Source organism: Corvus brachyrhynchos, unplaced genomic scaffold (assembly GCF_000691975.1).
Source record: "Corvus brachyrhynchos isolate BGI_N302 unplaced genomic scaffold, ASM69197v1 scaffold202, whole genome shotgun sequence".
NCBI lineage: Eukaryota > Metazoa > Chordata > Aves > Passeriformes > Corvidae > Corvus > Corvus brachyrhynchos.
Genome location: NW_008238132.1, coordinates 5,174,595 through 5,197,025, shown reverse-complemented (window position 1 = coordinate 5,197,025; position 22,431 = coordinate 5,174,595). Strand labels below are relative to the sequence as shown.

At 37.5% G+C, this 22,431-nt stretch overlaps 1 protein-coding gene across 4 annotated transcripts in view; it reads left to right on the top strand.

Annotated features, from left to right (window-relative positions):
* Positions 1-22,431, top strand: part of TSC22D1 (TSC22 domain family member 1) — a 92,353-nt gene that overhangs the window by 16,286 nt on the left and 53,636 nt on the right. Inside the window, exons 3-4 of one of the 4 annotated variants that reach the window (XR_001861822.1) lie at positions 15,382-15,488; positions 22,103-22,292. The exons of 1 other annotated variant lie outside the window; for it this stretch is intronic. Coding sequence is in view for 1 of the 3 variants with exons in the window: in XM_017733595.1 (XP_017589084.1) it covers positions 15,382-15,424 (43 nt within the window). In the remaining 2 variants the exon portion in view is untranslated. Of the gene's footprint in view, positions 1-15,381; positions 19,294-22,102; positions 22,293-22,431 lie in introns of those variants that run through there. 2 more of the 4 variants (XR_001861823.1, XM_017733595.1) reach the window with 2 other exon arrangements.

The following is a 22,431-nucleotide window of genomic DNA, read 5'->3' as shown; positions in this document are numbered from 1 at the left end:
AAACATTTGGTGCCCATAGGAAGTGGAGCCAATGTCAGGGTCACTGGCTTTCCTTTTCTCTTGCGTCACACATGTATTCTCCAAGTACAATGGGGTGTCTTAACCTGGTCATTTTTGCCTTTCTGAAGATTTTTTACTCTCACCCACTATTACTATGGTAAATTAATATGTTTAAGAGTTCAGATTTCTTGCCAAATATGCCAGAAGGGTCATTTGGTTTTGGCATGGACCGATATAAAGCCCAGGATGTCCATCTTGTAAATTCAAGAAGGTACTTTAACTTGGTTCTTTGAAAACAAAAAGCTGCTATTGCTGAGGCCTGTCCTACAGCATCTCAAAATTGAGTTGTGGTGTTGTATTTTTTCTAAATGACAAAAGATAATCTAAAGGGATTAGAAGGAATTCAAAATGAAACAACCTAGTAATACCTAAACCAAGAAATAAATCTCTAAAGCTCAATGATAAACCTACGTCAGACTTCTGATTGATACAATGACTCATAAGGAGCCTTAAAGCTATGATAGCATATTCACTTTTTTGTGCTTTAAATTATAAATGAGGACTAGTTTAGATCATGATCTAGACTGTATGTGCCCTCAAACAACTTGGGAACACGAGGCTGTGGGTAAAACTGCCTTGGCTAATATTAAGAAGGATTTTGTCTGTGAAGCTCATTGCCCCAAGATCCTATGGAGACCTAGAGGAAAAAATGTGTATGTCTCCTACATAAGCATACATATACAACATAGAATTGTAATAGTACATGGAAAATTGGGAATACTTTTGGCTTCAGTTTCCAGGACTACATGTAGATAATTAGGGGAAGCAAGTACATCTTTTGAGAGAGGTGACAGTAGAAGCTACAGCATATCTTTTTCAGTGACTTTTGGAGTACTTGGTGCTGGCAACTACTGAATGCAGGATACTGCTTCATACTTTCTCATTCACAATCAGAAATAAATTAAAACTTAGAATTCTTTTTATTTCAACTTTATTAAGTATCACTGAAATATGAGGGCAGGAGAGAAAACTCATTGAGTTAAATGGAAAAACAGCAATACAGAGGGTGGCCATACATACCCTTGACTGTTCACAGGATCACAGAATATGCTGAGTTGGAAGGGAGCCCCAAGGACCATTGAGTCCAGCTCCTGGCCCTGCACAGCACCATCCCCAAGAGTCACACCCTGTGCCTGAGAGCCATTGTGGAAACGCTCCTTGGTCTCTGTCAGGCTGGTGCTGTGACCACTTCCCTGGGGAGCCTGTTCCAGTGCCCAACCACCCTCTGGGTGAAGAAGCTTTTCCTGATACCCAACCTAAACCTCCCCTGACACAACTTCAGGCCATTCCCTCAGGTCCTGTCAGTGGTCACCAGAGTGAAGGGATCAGTGCCTGCCCCTCCTCTTCCCCTCACAAGAAGTTGTAACTGCAATGAGGTCTCCCCTCAGTCTCTTTCAGGCTGAACAGACCAAGCGACCTCAGTGACTGCTCATATGGCTTCCTCTCAAGGCCCTTCGCCATCCTCATGGCCCTTCTTTGGGCTGTTGATTATAGAAGTGTGAGTGATGCCAAGTGATTGTGGTTGATGTCATGGTTACAAAAGGTATCTGGGATACAATGGTGTGTTCTTGAATTTATGGAGTAACAAAAGTTTAGAGGTTGTTGCAGGTTTAATGTAGGGCAAAGTGTAACAACTGCCCTGCTCTGTCAAGGCATAGACCAGAAATTAAGATGTTGTGTGAGTAGAAGCAAGATATTTATGGTTTCATTAAGCACAAAAACACTTATTCACAATTATTATTTTTCAGGAAGCTGTTCTTGTGCTTGAAAAATGTAATGGTCAGCACAGCAATGGCTCAAAATAGCATTTGTTATGCTATAGCGCTGGCATTAGAGCCTCATTGGCAAACATCCAAGAGGCCTGTAAAAGAAGAAAATGCTTTCCATGTTAAAGCTTCAAAAACTTCTGTTTAAATTTAATTTAAATTTTCATTTCTTTAAGTTTAAATTTTCTAAAGTTTTCAGATTATGTGCCTATTTAATAAAATATTTGAGAATGAGCTTAAAATCCTGTAAAAACACACTAGGTAGCAAGAATTCTTATTAGCAGCACAAAATAATTAAATTGATTATAGGAGTGCATGTAGGGTAGGTATCGGCTAAGAATTACTCTGTACAGGGTCAAGTGGTCACTGTACCAGTGAGATAAAAAGAAACAGTTTCAGTAGTTGGATTTTTCTGTTCTCCCTGCTTATGTATTTTTTAGATTCTTAGCTGCATGTCAGGTTACACTGTAGGCCTTTCTAGGTCAGTTCTTCTTTCTAAACATACAAGTAGGTTTAGTGGTTACATGATGGAATTGAGGTATGTTTGTTCTTTTGCAGGACACTGCCAGTACCAGAGGGAGGAGTAGCAGCCTTTAGCAGCCTCCTTCTCTGCTTTTCCCAGGTACTCTCGGTAGCTACATCCTGCCGTGGGGTAGGAAAGATGCCTTCTGTTGTAAAAACCCCTCTTAGAGTGTCTGTGGATAACTCTTAGCTGTTGCTAATGAATAAATAGGCAAATAGCAAGCCTTTAATATTACCAGGTTCTCAATTGTACTGCTGCCTGGAAAGGATCGGAATAAAAGATGGTAAATGCTTCCTGTGCTTCCATGTGTAATTGTATTGGGTAAATGCTGTTACTGAAGTTGCGCTGAACTGTCTTCACAGTAAAAAAAATAAGGAGCGAAATGGACATTTTAGGTTGATTATTGTCTGTGTGGTCATATTTGCCAGCAGGGCACTAGGAGTCACTTTTTAAAAACGTGTTACCAGGGCTCTGAGATCTGGCATAAGTTTTAAAAGCATGCCCTCATCACAGTGCTCCTTTTTCAAATGTTCTAAGTACTTAACATAGAGGAGGAATTTGACTTCATGCTACTAATAAACACTGGAGCACATTTTCCAGGACTTTGGAGTTGCTGGCATATCTGATTCTCTGCTGATTAGGAAGCACATCAGAGGTCACTAAACCCTAAAGGAGACAAGTAATCTGCTTGGAGGTTTGGAGTTTTTTTCTGACTTTATTTATAAATAAACTTCTAGTTTGAAATACATTGAGAATAACTTTCTTTTCATTGTGCTGTATTTTTGTTTTAATCCATCCAACAGCAGAGGAGAATGTTTGTCTTGTCCAGTATGTGGAAATGAGTGTTGTGCTTAGACAAGACCTGAACATGATCCCCCAAAGGGTACCATTTTGGGAAGGACTTGGGTCAAAACCTGGGGTTAAGACAAGGCACAGGTACTGGATCTGCCATTTCTCTCCAGTTAAATATTAGTATTGATTGATCTACAGCATCTGTTCCAGAATGCTACTTCAGAGGCTGGAGCAGTCTGCAGACTTTTCAGGGGTTATACTTGGTGTTTGGAGAGGATGTTTGATTTGGTTTTAAAGTGGAGGTTACTGTGGGTTATATGGAAATAATGCAGTGATGTTGCAAGTTAACAGAAAAAGAGTAATAAATTTAGAAATGCAGGAAGCCTGTTGATCTTGTTTTAAATATAAAAAGTTTGGCGAAACTTAAACTGTTTTATAAAAATTAATTGCAGTTATTAAAGTCAATAAATAACCCTAGTTTGTATTTACGGTATAGAAAAATGTTACTTCAAATATTCTGTTTGCTAGCACATGAGGTAACCTTGGAGGGAATTACTGAAAAGACAAAATTCAAACCCCAGCATGATATACTCCGAGTCTTCACATAGCATATAACTAATGTGTGAGGCCAGTTAGCAAATGGGGTTTTGCTTAGTATTAGTGTCTTGGCGTGAATTTCTATTCTTAATCCAGTTTTTTCTGTCTATAACCTATTTTATGTAGTAAGTTCATCTGTAGTATCTTTCCATAACTGTAGTGAAGCATCTTAAATATGAAATTAGAATATGCTAAATAACACGTGTCTAAAATAGGATTAGCCATGTGTTCTATTTATACTTCAGCTACTGTTCAGGAAATTTTTCTTCCTCATGCTGGATAGTCATTTGCATCATATTATTGTTTGAGTGATATTGGGGTGTGCTGTGTTCGTGGAATCACTGAAGTGATGGATTACTTGTTCAGTGGGTTTTGACTATCTTAAACTTCTCAGAAAATAGGTGCAGAATTACTGAAAGTGGGATAAAATACCCATAAAGGTAAAATTCTTATTATGTTAGTCCTTACCACGTGGCAGATCTTGCTCATGTCTTCTGGAAGAGGCACAGGCAATGAGCCTTTTATATTCTTGGAAGAAAAACTGCTAGAGATTGAGGAGGGTGGTGCAATTATATGTGTAAACTACTTGTGTGGCTTTACTCTTAAGATAATGTACCTTATCCTCTCTAATGTAACTTTGTTGATATGTCTGTAAAGCATCCTAGGAGAAAGGGGTCTGAGGAAGTTGTGACTTTATTGATCTGTGATTTTTGGACTTGTTCTGTATGATGAAAGAGACAGCAATTTGTATATGGCTGACCAATGCATGACCTCTGAAGCTCAGGAGTAGAAGCTTGACTGCAGGGGAAGACTGTGCTCATGAAGGTGGTTAAGTAGCCAACATACAGGATAAAGAAGGGGTGCTGATAGTCAAGACTAAAAAGAGTATGTTCCTGAAAAGGAAATCTTCATGTGGGGAATGTTTATAAACACTGGTGGGCAAGAAGGGGCAGGTAGGAAGATAAAGCCAAGGCTGTAAGTATATTCTCTTCCTCCAGATACTACTCTCTAACACTAAGTGCTGTTTGAGCCTGTTATTTTAAGCTGCTATACTGGGTAGGTATATGTAATTAGACTGGCTAGCATATTTCAGAAACATTTTCCACACTGTCACTGACTAGAGCATTGCGCTGAACTTAAAAGTGTTAATCTTGCCTTTTTATCTTCCATGTTTATGGTACTGTGGAAATGTTTAAGATATGCATGTGAGAAATGTCTGTGTATGTGCTGCTTCCTGGATGCAACAGGACATCCAGGATGATATGATGTGATCCAGGCTTGTGATGAGCAGTCCGGTAGTGTAAGGGACTTAATTGCTCTGAACTAGCCATGTAATTCTGTAGAACAGTGGCTGCTGGGTTGGATAAGTTTATAAATCTAATTAGTCTAATAACTTAGTGCCAGAAATTTTAATAGGTGCCTTTTGCAAAACCTTCTATTATGCAATCAGTTTGGATTTCAGCGTAAGTGTTTGAAGTATGCAGTATTGGTTAATAGGCTTTGGAGATGGATGGAATTTTATTTCTGCTGGATGAGGACTTTATAAGCTAAGGTGATCCTGATACTCTTTACTTTTTTTTTTAGTTACTTATAACCAAGAATTGTATCGACTCTGTTTTGCCTTTCAAAAGAATCGTCACTGCTGTTTGTGCTGTGGAAACATTCATGCTCTTTTTATTAGGGGTTTGAGACTAATGGAAGAAAATGATGAAACGGATTGCTGAGTTTCTAGTACTGCCAAGTTTAGATAGTTAGGTTTGTTAATTGATGTGGATTAAGTAATTTTAAAAATTGTATACCAAGATGGGACTGCAGTTCTTTTAGCTAAAAAAAAAAAAAAAAAAATAATGTAAGGAGAATAAGGATGAACACAAAGCTCAGAGGAAAAAATAAGCCAGAACAGCTCAGTGCATAATTTGTGCTATGTAACTGGTGACCACTGGTGTCTTGCTTTGAAACTGGTGACCACTGGTGTCAGTGCCCTTAAAAAATGCAAAAGGGAGTAGAAAAACTTGCATGTTATGTAGATCTCGACTGAAAAGCTTGTTATTCATCCCAGTCTATCTCTTACTTTAAAAAAAATAGACTGCTAAAATCCAGAAGCTTTAGGAGTTATCGGATGGAAGAGAATAGGTGTAGAAATTCAGTGATTGTGTTTATCAATAACTGTATTATTTGTTGGAATATGAGATATTGAAAAGCAAATATTTTTGCATTGTTTGAAATTCATATGGAGTATGTGATCTGTTCTAAGGGCTGTGGGGCCTGATTCAGATATTTGTGTCATGCAGATTTTCTGTTCTGGTTTGGATGATCCCCCATGTTATTTAAGGTTTTTGGATGTTGCACAAATGAATCTTACATTGCATTCCAGCATCAAAACAAGCTGTTAAATTATTTTATTTGTACTAATAGTTTTTGTCCTTTAGGGGTTAATGTAATCAGTTCAAATAATAAACTACGTAATAGAAAGCGTACTTATTAATTAATAAATCCCATTGAACCTGAGGCTTAATGCATGGAAGTCCATCTGAAGCGTGATGAACAAATATTTTCCTTAACTTTTTAATGGATACTTGATAATTCTTGCAGTCCTAGATAGATGTAGGAAAAGCATTCTTAAGATACTTGTATGTGATTAGTTATTTCTGTGCTGTATCTAGGCAGCATGAATTTCAAAGCTTCTGACAAATGCCTATTATTTCTAGATATTTGGAGCCCATTTTTCCCTGGAGGAAAAGAAATAGTGATGTAGCCAGAGAAGAATTTTCTCTTGGAATTTACTCATAGCTGTCTAAAAGTTCACTGAGATTCAATATTACAACTGCTTATCAGTGTGGTTTTTTTTTTTTTTTTGTCAGAATGACTCTCTAAGGAACATTAGCAAGACAGAGGGAAATGTGAATTGGTTGACACAGAATTGATTATATTTGTTCTTTGAACTTCATCTATCTCTTGTAACAATGAAACTCAAAAATAGGAATCTAGATACCGTCCTTGAGGATTTTGATTTCTCATAACTTTGACTTTTGAGTAGTTGTTGAAGCTATTTATATATTTAAGGTTTTTATTAATGTAAGTTCAGTTGAAGACACATATGTACTTCAAGAGATTTTATTGAAGTCACTGGGGTTGCACATGTTGTGTTGTATCTCTTCTAATGTATTTGCAGTATAGTGTGTTCTTTATCATTAATGTGGCCATTAGTTTATGAAAACTAGAAGAGATGTCAGCTTAAAAAAAGTCTTTGTTTAAAACCTTATTTTATAATACATAATATAGAAATGTAACATGAAATGCCCAGGACAGTTTCAGTCTTTGGTCCAGTTTAAATAATTCACTGTCTTTAGTGGGTCCCAAGTAACTCTGTGTTTACTTGACAACTAGGGAGGAGCAATTTTGTCTCATTAATTCTTCTTACGGATTTAAGTTAATATAACTCAACATTTAAATGCCGCAATAACAAACTCAACCGATCAAAAAAATCCCTCATGCTAATATTCATGCTTCTAGAGTGGTTATGTTACTTGCTTTCTTGCTCTTTTGGCTTATGTAGTAGTCTTGCTATGTGCTTTCTTCAAACCCGTGTGTCCCAAAGCATCCTGATGAAAATCTCTTGAAGTCAATCAAAATAGTGTCCCTGAACATTACTTGCTGTCTTTGCGCTTTTTGGAACTTGCTGTTTGAAGCTTCTGTGTCTGTTCACACTTTGTTTTTTCATGTCTTTTGGTGTTTCCTAGGTCTTGCAGATAGATGGAAGAAAATTCACACGTTTCCTGTAGCTGTCTCTTTGCTCTTCAGTTTCAAAACAAGTAGTTATAAATAAAAAATACAGTTATTGCACTGTATCAGTTGGATAAGAATTTAACATCTTCACTAAATGTTTTACACTCTTGAAATTAAGGCTTTAGGATGGAAAGCTTTTTATGAGATAACTTAATTCTGCTGTATATAAGTTTTTAGTAACAAATCAATTATAGACAATTCCTGACAGTGCAGGCATGGTGTATGCCTGGAAGAGATTGTTGGCAAGTAGAGAGAGGCTTCCCCTAAATTGGGAAATACCAAATTGTGACACATGTGTAAACAAGAAAGTTTACTGATTTGATAATCAGGTGTCAGAATGATATGTTAAATAGTTACCTAATAGGCTGGTGGCACATTGTGCATCACTGAATGTTTGATAGTTCCTGTAAAGAAAAAGCCTGTTTTTCCAAAAAGTAGTACACAGGTCTCTAAAATGAAGCTTCAGTTTCTTATAAGGAAGTACCACTGTTACTCACTTTTTAAAAAATAGGCAGGAAGAGAGGAAGGTGGTCCAATCCACCAGCTGCTAGCCCTGTTTCTGCATCTCAGAAGTTGGCACACTGGAACATCTTGCAGTGTATTCTTTTGTAGCTGCTTTCTGCTAGCTGACCCTGCTGTGAGCAGTGGGGTTTGGACTAGGTGGTCTCCAGAGATCCCTTCCAGCCTCAGCTAGTTGGTGATCCTGTGAGAAATTCAGTATACTTCTATACATTTTTCTTTTAAACTGTATTACTTACAAAGCCAGGAGATAAGATACTTGTTTGGTGATTCTAATTTTTTTTTTTAATGAACATAGAAATTGGGACCAATTGGATTGTAAATTGGTGGTGCTTCGCTAAAACAGATAATGTTCTTCCTCAGTCACAGAACTGAAACCAGAAACCTTAAGTATCTTAGGTTGATGTATGGACTGCAAACCAGAGTTTTATTAATCCTCTTAAGTTTGCAGTTAATTATTGGTTTTCTAGAACACCTTTAACTTATTCCTGACACACACCTCTATTTTATTTTGCTTGTTTTCTCTCCCCCCCCCCCCCCCCCCCCCTTTGAACATTTTTCATGAAACTTTATATAGGTACTGATGTAAATTCCAGTGCTGCCTTATTTCAAACAGATTACTTCCTTCCTAAGGTCCCTTTACCTTTCTCTGTTTGCTGTCTGTACCTTTGCCTTTCTCCCTGACCTGATTTATTTAAAGGCTTCGGATGGGATGTTTTGGGAATGTGAAAGGAAAGATTGTGTGGTGAATTCACTGTAGTATTTTGTCTCTCAAGCCCATGGTTGTGGTGCTGTTTATTATCCATATTTAGTTTATTGTAATACATTAAACGATTGTAAGTTTAACTTAAAAGTAGTGAGTTACAGGAAGTTACAGAATTTGTGTTTTATGTAACACAAATAATAAAAAAAAGTTTGCCATCATAACACATAATATATCAAACTATGTGTTATGGTGAACATTAATTTTTAATGAATTTACTACACTGTGGTTTGAGAGAGAGAACATCTAGCTTTCTTTAAAATTTCTAGAAGGACCATGAAAAAACTTACTGTTCCTTCTGCAATCTGTAACTAATGCTTGCCTGTTTTACCCTTTGTTGGGTTATAGCCATATCATGTCCCCTTCTCTGGCTCCTACAGTCTTGGAATCTACAGTGCTATTGGCAAAGCTGTTACGAGCTCAAACTGTTGGGATTGAGGGATTTTTAATTTTGTTATGAGTATTTTTGGGGAGATGCCTAAGGAATGAAAGTCTTGGTTTTGTTCCCATGTTTAAATTCCTTTTCACTGGTGTTTGTAGAAGGGAACAGAAACTTGAAGTAAAGAGTTGTGAAGTTTGACAGATTATGGCAGAGAATCTGCTGTTGTCTGTCAGCAGTTCCACTTTTTGTGGTACACTGTTAACCCGTTGCTTTTGGGCAGAAACCTCCAAGCTTTTGGACAGCTGACAGCTTGTGCAGGTCCAATATTCCTTCCAGAGGAAGTAGCAGCTGGGTAGGCAGGATTCACACAAGGGGAGGGACATCCATTGTACTTGTTGTACACATCTCTAACTCTCAAGGGTTCACTAGGTCTAATGAGGTACTTCGGATATACTGTTTCTGGATATTCTAGCACTGGACAGTTTCTGTTCATCACTATCTCATTTTGTGTCTTCTGATCTGGTAGAGAATGTGGCATAAATGCATGATGGAGTGAAAGTGACATGCTCAGACTGTTGTTAGACCAGTAATTCAGAACTTGTTAGGTCTTCGTGTGGGTTTACTTTGGCCAGTAAGCAGACCAGAGTGAGTTCGTTGGAGCCAAGAAAATGGAATATGCTTTTGAACCATTGTTCAGGTTTATTCAAACTGTTCTTTTCCTATTTGCTGAATTGCTAATTGACTTTGGTAGATAACTTGAGGGAAAACAAAGGTGGAAGAATTGGCAGCTGCATGTCCCTCTTCAAATGCCCTATTGTGAACCTGTTGATTATCTTTTCATGAACTTCTGTGAAACTTTTTCAAAAAGCGTGGATGTTGAGAATTAAAAGAAACAGGAGAGGGAGGTATTGGTAAGTCTGTCTTCCCTTTGCCAGGTTCTGTATTTTGGGAACTGATAACTACAACAGTAGTTATACAAATGCTAAATGTGTTTTCCCATGGTGTGTTTTTAAGATACATTTGTGTTATGGCTGACAAACTGCTACTGTTGCAAATGTCATCCTGAATGTGCCTTGGTGAAAAGGAAAGCAAGTCTAAGCATCAAGTCAGCATGAGAAGCAAACCAATAATTCTAGCTTCCTAATTAAGTTAAATTACCTGACAAATCAGATGCTAAAATGTTTTCTGAGGTTGTAAACTACCTGAAAATTGTAGGAAGGCACTTCTTTAGGTACACAGCATAGTAACTGGGGAAGACTCAACAAAACTGCTTGAGTTGTAGCTGATTCTTAATTTCATGCTGTCTCTTGCATCTAACACAGGCTAGTCTCCCTTAATATTTTTCTAAAATGCACTTGTACTGGTGGTCTCAAAAGAAGAATGCTCCTGAAACTGGAACAAGGATTCCTCAAACTGGGCACTCAAAACCATTTGCAGTTGGAGAAAATACTCAAAACATTTGTCGGTACTTTGGTTGGTTGAGGAAGAGATTTCTAAAATGTTGGGTACATAAAAACTGGGAACTTAATGTTCTTCTCTCCCAATACGAGCAATTAAAACTAGTGTGGGAAAGAACAATATTAATTATATCTATTGCAAAATATCCTTGACAGGGCCTAATCTCTTGTAAGTACTTGATTGCCAGCTCTGGTAAGTGCTAATGTGTTCACTGATCATCCCAAAAAAATGCATGTAGAAATTCAGAATTAAAAATACATGAAAATTATGAGCTGTAAATTCAGCTGATCAGGCTCTTTGAAATACAACACAAATAAATGCGTATTGGTTGGAAATTTTAAAGACTGAAAGCTGTCTTTCTGAGAAACCCCCTGCTTTGATTGTTCAAACTTTGATACAATCTGATTTTTTAAACGTCCACTGTAAATTCTTGTGCCTTTTTTCGTTTGTTTTATTGGGTGCCTCTGTCAGAAAAGTTTTGGTTTCAGGGTACCTGTGATGCTTTTAAAATTTTTTTTTTTTGCACAGTGTTGCCAAATGTTTTATAATGTCCTTCATTCAGCCTAAAATAGTAACATGGAAGCAATAACAAAAAATGTTTTGCCAGTTTTATGTATTACTTAGGATGGATTTTAACATTAGCTCTCTTGTCAAGCATAGCAGTCACTGCTCCTTATTAATATTCTCACCAGTAGATACTGTTATGTGATATTAGAATGGTTCTTAAATATTTGGTAAATAGGAAGCATTGAGCTCAATGGTTGGCATTGAGCAACTTGCATTGGAGTAGTGTTTAAAAATGAAATAAAAACCATATAGACTTGTATCAGACCATGAAAGAAGCTGAATTCTACTTAAAAATAGCGTGGCTGATGCAATAGTCAGGCTAACGTTGAAGCCTAAGTTGTTGTACCCATAACACTGACTCCAATCCTGACAGTGGCTTCATAAATGAGTAAAGTTAATGCTTCAAGAGCATTGCATTCAGTGGAGTTCAATCCAGTCAGTGGCTCTGCTACAGGAGTAGTGTAGGATGTAGGAACTAGCCTTGAAAGATTTTATGTCCAAGTATGTTTGCCCCCTGGGTATTTTTGTTTAATATTTGAGAAACAAACAAAAAGTTCCATGAGTACTGGAGTTCAAAAAAAAAAAGTATGTCTGTGACTTTCAGGGGTTTATGTCAAAAGTCTCGTTGACTGTGGCACTACAGTTACCCTTTTTCTATTGCCATGCTGCTCTTCCCTTTGCCCCTAGTATTTCAGTTCTTCTCATATCTCTTTCGTGTGTTCCCCCTTACAGTTTCCCTTTTGCTTTGTGTTATGGCTTGCTGACTGTCTGAAAAGAAGCCCTGTGGGGGCTGCTGCTCTCTCCGCTTGGGGTGTACTACCTGGATGGTGGTTGTCCATCAGAATGATGAGTAATGTTGGGAATGCCTCTTGCTGTTCCTTGCCTCATACTTGTGGAGGAAGAAATAGGGCCATCCTCTCCGTAGGTCTGTTCTTCTGTTCTTTGAGGTGAGACACTGGATTTAAAATGAACAGGGACTTCAGAAGTGGTTTTGTGGGGAATGTGCAGCAGAAATACCTTTTTTCTTACATTATTTTGGGTTTGTTTTGTGTTTAAAGACCCAGTCAGAATTGTGATTGAGCTGTGTGTAGTGGGCAGTAATCTTGTTGAGTATGAGAGGTTTATCATTGCAAACCATTTAAATGTAGTAACTAGAAATTTGCAAGTCCATGGAGTTACAGACTGTGTGTAAATGAAATAAATCTCTGTTAACTTTGTCCTTTCTGAACAAAATTAATGATTCTAATCAAACATGGCGATGAGTTAATTGTTACACTAGCTATGAGCCCTCTTTTCCTGTAACTTGCAGGTTTCTGTGTTTGCTGCTAGCTCCAATTCTGAAACAGGTTATTAAGTTTGTTTGAATTTGGCTTCCTCATAGTAACTCTGGTTCCTCCCTTTGAATTGTGTACTTTGCCTGGGCCACGGGGAGATGGATTACTGATGTCCTTGTTCATAGTATCATGTTTTTACATCAGACTAACTTTGGATTCACTACATATTCATGCTTCAAATGAATGAGTAGTGGTAGTTTGAATCCGCCTTAAGATAATTGGAAAACAGGGTAGCCAGATGATACTGGCTTTTCTGATTGCAAGCTGCTGCACAGGCATAGTTTTTTTACATTATTATTTAGGAGACTGCTCAGAATAAGCATTTGCTCTGATGTAAGTTGTGAAGAAGAGGAAAGGAAGATGTGTTAATGCATGCTGGGGAACAGAGTGGGAAAAAAAGATGGATTGGTAGTGTGTAAGAAGAATGTTAAGGTTTACATTTTGTCTCTTAACTTTTCCTTTAAAATACTTAAGTTTTGTCACGAATGTCTTTTACCACTGTTACTAAGCTGCATTAAGATCACAGAGCTGTAGAATGATTTGTGTTGCAAGGGACCTTAAAGATAATGTAGTTCCAATGCCTGTCATATATTTGCATACATTTTTTTTAGTTTGTACTTAGTATTGTTTTGCTGCGGTTAAAGAACTCTAGATATAGTGGAGTTCAAAAATCTGTGCTATCCAGTTAATGATTCATTTCCTTAAAGGCCAAGGTTATCATGGTGAAATTATTGGCTCTTTGAGAACAGTCTGCCACATGCTCCTAACAGGTGATCAAGTGATTCCACTGGAGTTGTGGAATTGTACCCTTCCCCATGTCCTCCCCTGCCCCAGTGCTCTCTGCCCCTGCTTTGGAGATGGAAAACATCTTCCAAGTAACTTTTTAAATGCAGAATATGTTTTATTGCACATTATTGTAATTAACTGTAGTAACTATGAAAGCAAATTATTACTTGATTGTGGTTGTGAGCGACTTCGTATTTTAGTGCTCTTGGTTTTACTGTGGCACCTCTTTTTTCTGTCTATGTATTTTACATGTACAAGAGAGAAAATAGTGAAAATATTCAGTCATGATATATTGCTGGGAAAGCAGACCTTTAGCATGGGTTGAAGATGCCATATTTCTGAAACCTGCATTCAGTTCATCTGGGGAAAAATGTTTAATGCTGTATTGCAGTGTGACATCGTGAGCTCGCCCGAATACTTCCTATAACTTCTCTTCAACAAAGTTGTGCAGTTGCCTATGCAAGTACTGTTAGAATGCTTATTTTTGGGTAGCATGTGTAATTCTTTTGTCAGGCAGGATGCTCAGATATATATATATATATATATACACACACGCTTTATTTTTAAAAATAGAATGGAAGAAATTGGCTGGTAAATAGAAATTCTGTGACTTGGAAGAAGGCCATTCAAAGATGGGCCAGCTAGACTGTTACAGTAAGTTGCATCTTGAAGTATGAAGTATGCAGTTGTGTTTCTATTGGACTGAAGTCTACAATAAAAACAGTTAAGAAATAAAATAATAGAAATTCCTTGATGTTCACATGTAAAATGCGGAAAGTTATATAGTGTTTGGCCATCAAAAAAAGGAGGAGGGAAAAAGTAGTTATGCAATATTAAACTCTGGTCTAGTTTGCAAAATGTTTATGGGGATTTCAGTTATGCAGATACTAAAGTATGAATTAAGAATGATTTGAAACTTGGGGAAATAGCTGTTTGGAAGAGTATACTTAGGAAATACAGACTCATTCTTAGTTGCATTCTGTAGAATGTAATGCTTAACTGCATCCTCTAGGAGGAGGGCTTTTGAACACATGCCAGTAGTTAGGGACTTTCACTTTTTAGGGATCTCTGCAGTTTTCTTTATGTTGACTGTGTCAAGCTTTGCTACATGCACTATGCTTTCCTATAGGTACGTTTTGGTAAACTAGAAGATGGAGTTGGACTTAATTTAAGAATGTGTAGAAGTAACAGCAGCATGGATGCTTGTGAGTTTTTTTTTTTTAGGTGGCTAAAAAGCTACTGAGTAGAAAATACTATACTTTGCATATAATATACAGCTAAAACCTGATAACTTCAAATGCAGATTACTTTTCAGTCCTGCTGCAAACCTATCTTAGAATCTTGCTTTAAAAAGAAAATGGAGGGAAAAGAAACATGTCAGACTTATATAGAAGAATTGTTCTTAGGATCTGCCTGATTTTAGGATTAGGTAGAAGCATTTTATTAGGTGTAACAACTCTTCTGCGGAAACACTGACATTTACATTTATTTCATACAGAAATCAAAGATCAGGCAACTAATTCCATGCTAAAAGCGTCATGTCAGGAATATCTCCAATGTATGTTGTCAGACTTGTTTCAAAATAAACTGTGCATGTTGTAGATATTAACCATATACAGAAATGGTCAGTAATGATTCAAAAGGGGGTATTTTTTTCAAGAGGGTTCATAAGTCTTTTCCAACCCTAATGATTCTGTGATACAATCTTGCTTGTTTGCCTGTGTGCGTGGGAAGCTCTTTTTTATCTGCCCTGGATTGTGGTTATTTTTATCAATGAAATCTTGACTCAAATGAAGGAAAGAGGGCCCTGTGAGATTCAGTGTATGGTTAAACACTCTGCAGCCCAAGATCAGTCAGTGGGGTAAGTTGCTATTTTGGTACAGTTGTTTGATGTCTGTCTTTTTCCCTGTTCTGAATAATTTTTGTGAAAACAGTGTGCCTAGCCTGGAAATAGATCTTTGTGTTTTTGTATGTATTCTTTTATGTATGACTTGATACTGTTTTTTTTTCTTGCGCACAACCTAAACAAAGTGCTAATATTTCAACAGATACAGAATGACAGTCAAACACTGCACACTGGTATGCCTGTGAAGAGGCACTGCCAAAGTTAATTGTGTCTAGTGCAAAAGCTTGGAGTTCTGGCTGATCAAAGCAGGTAGGTGTGAAGGTGCTTGCATGGAGTGAAGATAAGGGGACAACTCAATGCAAATAGTTTTACATAAGCAGAACAAAATGATGCATTTCAAATGGCCTTTACCTCAGCTGACTGAAACATTTTATTATTATAAAACTTGTGATGGTCTTATTCCAAGCGGTTTTGGAAAAAAACTACACAATTTTAATTTAATAGTGAAATGTGGGTGAATTGAGGCAGTAGTCCAATAAGGAAAGTTAAGTCAGCAAGTCTTCAGAAAGCATTTAATTAGCTAATTAAAGACAGCATATTTTGTATGGTTGTAACAGTACAAGACATTTTAGAATGCTTTTTTCATGTACTGTTACCGCATACTAGGTAAAAATAAAAAAAATGTAATTCTGATCTAAAACATCACTGACTGCACATGAGACTTCTTAAACTTGTATCTTGAACCCAAAGAGTCAGCCTGTATTACAGAGGTATCATGGTGTGCGTGCACATCATTTGCAAGTCATGACTGAATCAGTTTGTCTCCACTGTCAGCTGCTCATGTTAGACAAAAATAAGCCTCCATTGCTTCACAGACTTACTAATGCTGAAGAGCTAACACAGCTTACAATACCATTTGATGATCACTTTGTGTCTGAGCAGTAACAGTTAGAAAACTCAGTCCAGTTTTGGCTTTAGAGTTCTTACTGCTTCTGAAAATGAAGAATGGCTCAAGCCTGTTGCTCTGAGTGCATGCTGAATTTGTAAACTGTAGAGTGAGGAAACCCTTTGTAGAAGTCAGGATTTGGTATGGAAAGTAATATAAGTGCTCAAATATGAAATCCAAGTTTTGAGCACTTTGCAAAATAAAACTTTGTGAAACTGATGACTTAACCCCAGGTAATTTGTTTAGCTTTTATTTATTGGTGCATCCACATTGCCCTTTACTAACATTAATCTATTAAATATTCATATTGGAGTAAATATTACATGGAAGGGGGATTTCTCTGCTGTGTTTGAGTTCTCAGACACCAGAGGGAAGTCGTGAAGTGTCAAAACCTACAGAGAAAAGCCTTGAGCTATTCTCATCTGGAAATTCAGATAGAACCTCACCCTACCTCCAAAAAAAAACCCACCAAAAAACCCACCCAACCCCCCACAAAATCAAAGCATCCAGTCTGGTGTGGCTGTTGGAACAGCACTGAAATAACTCCTCTTAACATTCCTCGTGTGCGGTATTTCAGCTTCCGGATTCTACAGATAGACAGTGTAGAAGACTGACCAGAGCAGTATAGAAATTATGTGAAGATTGAAAACTCAGAAATGGTACTTTAAAAAAAATTGTGTAAGAAATTTGTTACCTAATTGTATGTAAATAGAATGAAATTATATTAAGCAAGCCATATATCAAGAGCTAAAAAGCAAACTACAAAAGCCACTATTAGCATTAAGAAACTACAGGCTTTATGTATTTTTTTCAAGTAAGTTCAAGATATACAGAAATACTGTAACCTTTATTTCTGTAGTTGGCTTTCTTAAGCTGAAAAAAGCAAACAAATGGTCATCATATGATGTCTTAAAAAAACTTTTTTATTTTTTTTTAAATATTGGCTCATGCACTCTGCCCAGAAGCATAGTATATCCCTAAGACTGAAAGGAGGTCTGTTTTTATGACAGAAATGTATGTTAGTGCCAGTAGAGTCTGTTAATCTGATTAAAATGTGGTTTAGTTAGGCCAAAAAAGGTTTGCTCTCCACTGTATTTGGCATAAAAGCTGACAAGAAATAACAAGCATGTTAATGAAGACATTTAAAAATATTCTTGCAATGTAAACAGTTTTAAAAAGGAAAAAGTAATTATAACATTGTTTAGCAAATACCCATTTCTTTAATTGTATAAAATTGATGCATCTATTAATAGGAATTATTTTTACAAGGTAGTATTTTCTATAATCAACCAATCATGCAATTTTATACCTCTAGTGTTTTCCTGTTGTTGTATATGTGCCAAGAAATACTGGCTCTGTTTCTCAAATGTGTGGTGTTGTGATAGCTATATATAATTTTGGAATTCTGTGTCATTCTGAGTTCAGAAAAGCCAGGGCTATTTGCCCCTCCTAAACTAAGAGTTTATGGAGGGTCTTTCAGGGATTGGTACCTGCACCAGTCTTAAGGGGGTATTGTCTGATGCCTTGTCTGATAATCTATAGACAATGCTATGACCTTCTGGGTTTTAGTAGGCCTTTAAAGAAATTGAGCACAAAATATTTCTGGAGAGAGGCCAAATACTTTCTAAATTTCAGAACGTGTTTTAAAGTCAAGATTCTTACCATTCTACTTGTTGGCATATTTAACTTTTAATGACAGGTTGCATGATAATCTTAAAAATAACACTTCGACCAAGGGTGTTGCTACCTTTTCTCTCCATCTTTGGACTAAATAACATTATCTGGTGTAGCTGTTATAATGCTCAATGACTTCTACCCTTCTCTCCAATCAAGTCTCCTCCTCCTGTTCCCCCCCAAAAAAGCCTTAAACCAAGAAGTTCTAGAAACCTAATATTTTTTTGTAGTGTCAGTAGCTTGGAATATAAATAGCCTTATATCACTCCTCTTCATACTGTAATACATGTGCTGTGTTGGTGCTAGTTTGCGGGAAAAACATGTTTTACTAAAATTTGCTATTCTTGTAATGTTTATTTTGAATAACAGTTCGACTGGATGCTGGTGTGTAGATCCTGTGGTGGGTTTGCAGCCTGCACTTACTTCTAGAGGTGTAGTTAATGGCAGCAGAACAACAACTACTTAACCCAGATTAGGAGCTGCAAATGCTCCACATGGGTGGTTGCACCTTACATCTAAGATAATTACATAACGCTTTAAAATTTCAGTTTGAGGGTTGAGAAGTACTTGACCTGACTGCAGGTAACATGAATCAGGTACGGCAATTTGTCCTATTTTCCATGTTGTTTCACTTGGATCCTGCTGTTGTTGGAGTTGCCTTATTAGAAATACGAATAGTATTGTTGCTTATATTCTATACCATTGACCAAATATGGAGATTCAATTTTTTGCTTGTTTTGCAGATGGTATCCTGTAGAATTTACTCACAATTGTTTAAACTTTCCATTTCTTGACTATTGAGCTTCTGCTCACTGATGCAGAAAAATGTAGATCACTCCTCACTGACTCATGAATTGGCTGTGAAACATTCCCTATAGAGAAGGAAGAAAGCACTAAAGGGAATTTTCCTCCCACTGTATTTATCAACAGTCAGGGCACTATGGAAAGACATTGCAGAGATTCCTCTCTTTGCCTAAAGAAGATGAAGATACTGATTACAGGATTCCTTACCATCTTCCAAATGCTCACAAACAGAGCTAGTAGTGCTCTCCTGACTTCATCTGTATCTGTAGATTACCAGCATGTTTTTCTTGCATCATCATGGCCATAATTTATTTCTGCTTCACCCCAAAGGATCCCATCAGAGCCTGCCCTTGAAGTAAATCAACAAACTACAGTACAGTGACTGAGAAGAGCTGTTGGATATTCAGCTGCTTAAGCTGACTTAACATCCCATCTAGGTAGTACAGATCACTTCTGGTGATTGATGTGAGCCAACAAAAGAACTTTTCCCAAAATTCCTGTAAGAGGGATTCGGGTACTTTGGATAGTCTTTTCTAGACTTCTTTTTCATTCTTTTGAATCTTCATAAGGGCAGTGGAGTATTTATTAACAATTCTCATGTCAAAATGCAGAAAGATTTAGTTGTTTCAGCCTGAAATACGTATCTCTGTGTAGGAATCAACCAGGCTAGTGTTTTTGGTAGCTAGAACACAAAAATTACCAACCTCATTTATTCTTTACAGTTTAAGACAAGTCTGCTCAAGGGAAGAATTATGTATGAAAGGATGAAAATTAAAGGGTTCTTCCTTGGTTGTGAAAGGAGAGATACCATGATCTTGATGTAAGAAAAAGAATTTAAAACCAAATCATTCCTAACACCCTGTTTCAGATTGATTTTCCAGAGCTGTTCAGCTGTTTCCGTGAGGAGAACACCAATGTACAAAATCCTTGTAATGCCTTTTATTTTCCCCTTAAATTTCACTTTGGATCTTTGTGTCTTCTGCTGAAGAAGAGACATGAATCAAATAAGACCAAGTACTCCTCTCTTCTATGCTCCTGAAGCTGCGATAGGTGATCTCATACTGTTTAGTGTATTGAAGGTGATCTGGAGTTTTTCCCAGTGAATAGGGTCTTTCATGTGAAAGATGGTATCTTACAGAGGCCCTAGACAGATTCCTGTTTGAAAGAAACCTGCAATAAGCTGGGTCATGCTGCTTCATTTGGGCTGATCTGCTCTGGTATCTTCTGTTGTTTTGATACCTTCTGTTGATGGAAAAGAATATTGACTTTGGAAGTCAGTAGTGTTTGTAGGCTTCAGTGCATCATCTGAAATTAAGCCTGTAGTGCTGTGTATGGCATTGTAATTATGAATGATAAGTAACTAGTGTTAAAGCAACTTGCAGTGCCTTGAATCTCAGGAACTTCTCAAATTATGTGGTTAAAAGGAACCTGCTGTTCACAAGGGAGTCTTTAAGAAGAAATAATGCTTTCACTGCTACTGTCCTTTTGTAATACTTTTCTTAGCCAGCAAATACAGAGCAGTAGAAACTTGCATTGAACACGTTCTGTTTATTGTATTTTATCTTCTTTCATTTTTCTTTTGTCTCCTTTACTGGAAGAGGAGAGTACAAACATCAGCCTGGAGACACATCTTGGACACGTGCATTTATATGTGTGTTCCTCAGTTATTCTTTCTGAACAGGAGGGCCTCCTTTCACAAGAACATGAATGTGGAATGAAAAGACTGAACCTCACTCTCTAATCCTTGAAAGTTGGTCTGAAATACTGAGAAAGACAATGCTTTGTCCAGTTGAAAGGTAGAGGAACACATCTTGGTCTCAAGTTGATGAAAAGTCATGAAATTACAACAAAACCCAATCCTATTTTTGTGAACCACTCTTTGTATTTAGACTACAACCTCTTACCTTAGCTTGAGATACTGTAACCATATCCAGGAACCAAGAAGCAGAGTATCCTTCTCCATGCCCCAGCAGTTTCCCTGGAAGGAACTTGCTGATTTTTCTGTATTAATTACTTTAGGGTATCAGGGTTTGTCCTTGATGCCTTTGTCTGTCACTTGTTTAAAAACCAAAAATATTTCCTGTATGCTACTCTAACTGCAAAATTGCTGTGGTTTTAATGACAAAACCTTCTCCCCTTGCCCCCCCCTCCCCACCCCCACCATTTTCTTGTATTATTTTAAATACAATGAAAGAAAGCAAGCAAGCTTTTACTGAGCAGGGGAAAGCTTGTAATTGAAGAACATGTGAGGTATCTAACCATATGAAGCTATTTTGTTTAGGTGTGTGCTCTAGAGGAGAGGATGAAGAAACACCACCAATTGACCCAAAATGAATTAAGTGAAATTGATCAAACATGATGAGTAATGTACCTTCTTGGTTAACTGTTGGATCATGCTCTACCTGATGTCTTAAGAGCAAAGAAGAGCCCTGCAGGTAAAATGATGGTGCCTCAGCTCAGTGACTGCCCCACATGCAAATGCCAGACGCTACTGCTGTGCAGAAGGTACTGCAGTGGATAATAACCAGGAAATGCATATGTGAGCCGCTATCCCTGTAGCTGTTCGAAGTCCAGTGACTTCTGGTTCTGTTTTGTTGTGCGTGGGCTCCATGCTACTGGTAAAATTTCACAGGAGTTTTAACCAGCTTTCAGGATTTGTGAAGAAGAACGTTTCAGCTCTCTTACGGATTATTTGTTTATTGTTCGTGTAATGACAATCAACTCCTAGGGCATTTGGGTTTTCAGGAATAAAAAGAGGAATATTTTAGAGATCCAGAAACATGATGCAGGAATTTTAGTAGGTTCTTAGTTTCCACAGCAATCATAATCTGCCTAGGTTAAATCAAAGGCTGTCACAACAGCATTAAACTGCTGTTAGTGTTCAATCCATCTGATTTTGGCAAATAAAGTAGAAGACTTGAGATTGGACTAAGACCTTTACAGAGGAGTTGGGAGTCGTATTAGGAAGTCATTGGTGAGGGAAACATTCAGGTAAGTAAGACCATTTCTTCTTGAAAGAGATTATGGGGAGACGTTCACTGCATTGCAATAGATGCCATTTTTAATTCACTTGAGAAAAAGTGAACAGAGGAGAGATTTGGATTATTTTTCCAAGAAATGAGCACTTAAATTCCCCCTTCCCCCCCGCCTACATCTACTTGTAAACAAACTGAGCGAACTTTCTGGACAAAACATCTTATGATTGATCTCATCTATTGGTAGATGTCTTAATAGTCTTGAAAGTTCACAGTTCAGCACTTTGGGGTTTTTTTTTTGGCATCAGAGCATGAAAAAACTGCATGTCTAGTACTCATCTCTTGTCATCCTCCCCTATTGCAGTGACTATGTGTATGTCTCTGTGTGGCAGAAAATGAGGGAATACAGATCATTATTCAAGAAGTTACCAACTAGCACTTTTCCTTCCCCTCCAGTCTTTCTGCCTCCCTATCCTGGAAGTATGGAGTCCCTGCCTCAGCCTACGGCTTCATTCTTTTTCCAGCTGCCCACAAAAGTAAAGAACCAGTGTGAGAGTTTGAAGAAAGAATCCGCTCAGAGGACTGAGTCTCAAGCAAAAGCTCCAGGTTGCAGACTCAGAAAGAAACTTCCTTTGGGGAAGGATCTGCTTCCAGGATTTGCTCGTCTCTTTTTCCTTGGGCAAACAGTTCTTGAAGCAAACAACAGGGTTGCAGGTAGGTAGGGCCCCTTTGAACTGCCATCCGCTCAGGTGTGAAGGATGGACTTTATGCTGTTTCTCTATGCATTTTTTTTGTTGATGTTGTCTTCCACTTCTCTAGGCTGAGAGAGGGACAGAGTGTGAACATTGTAGAG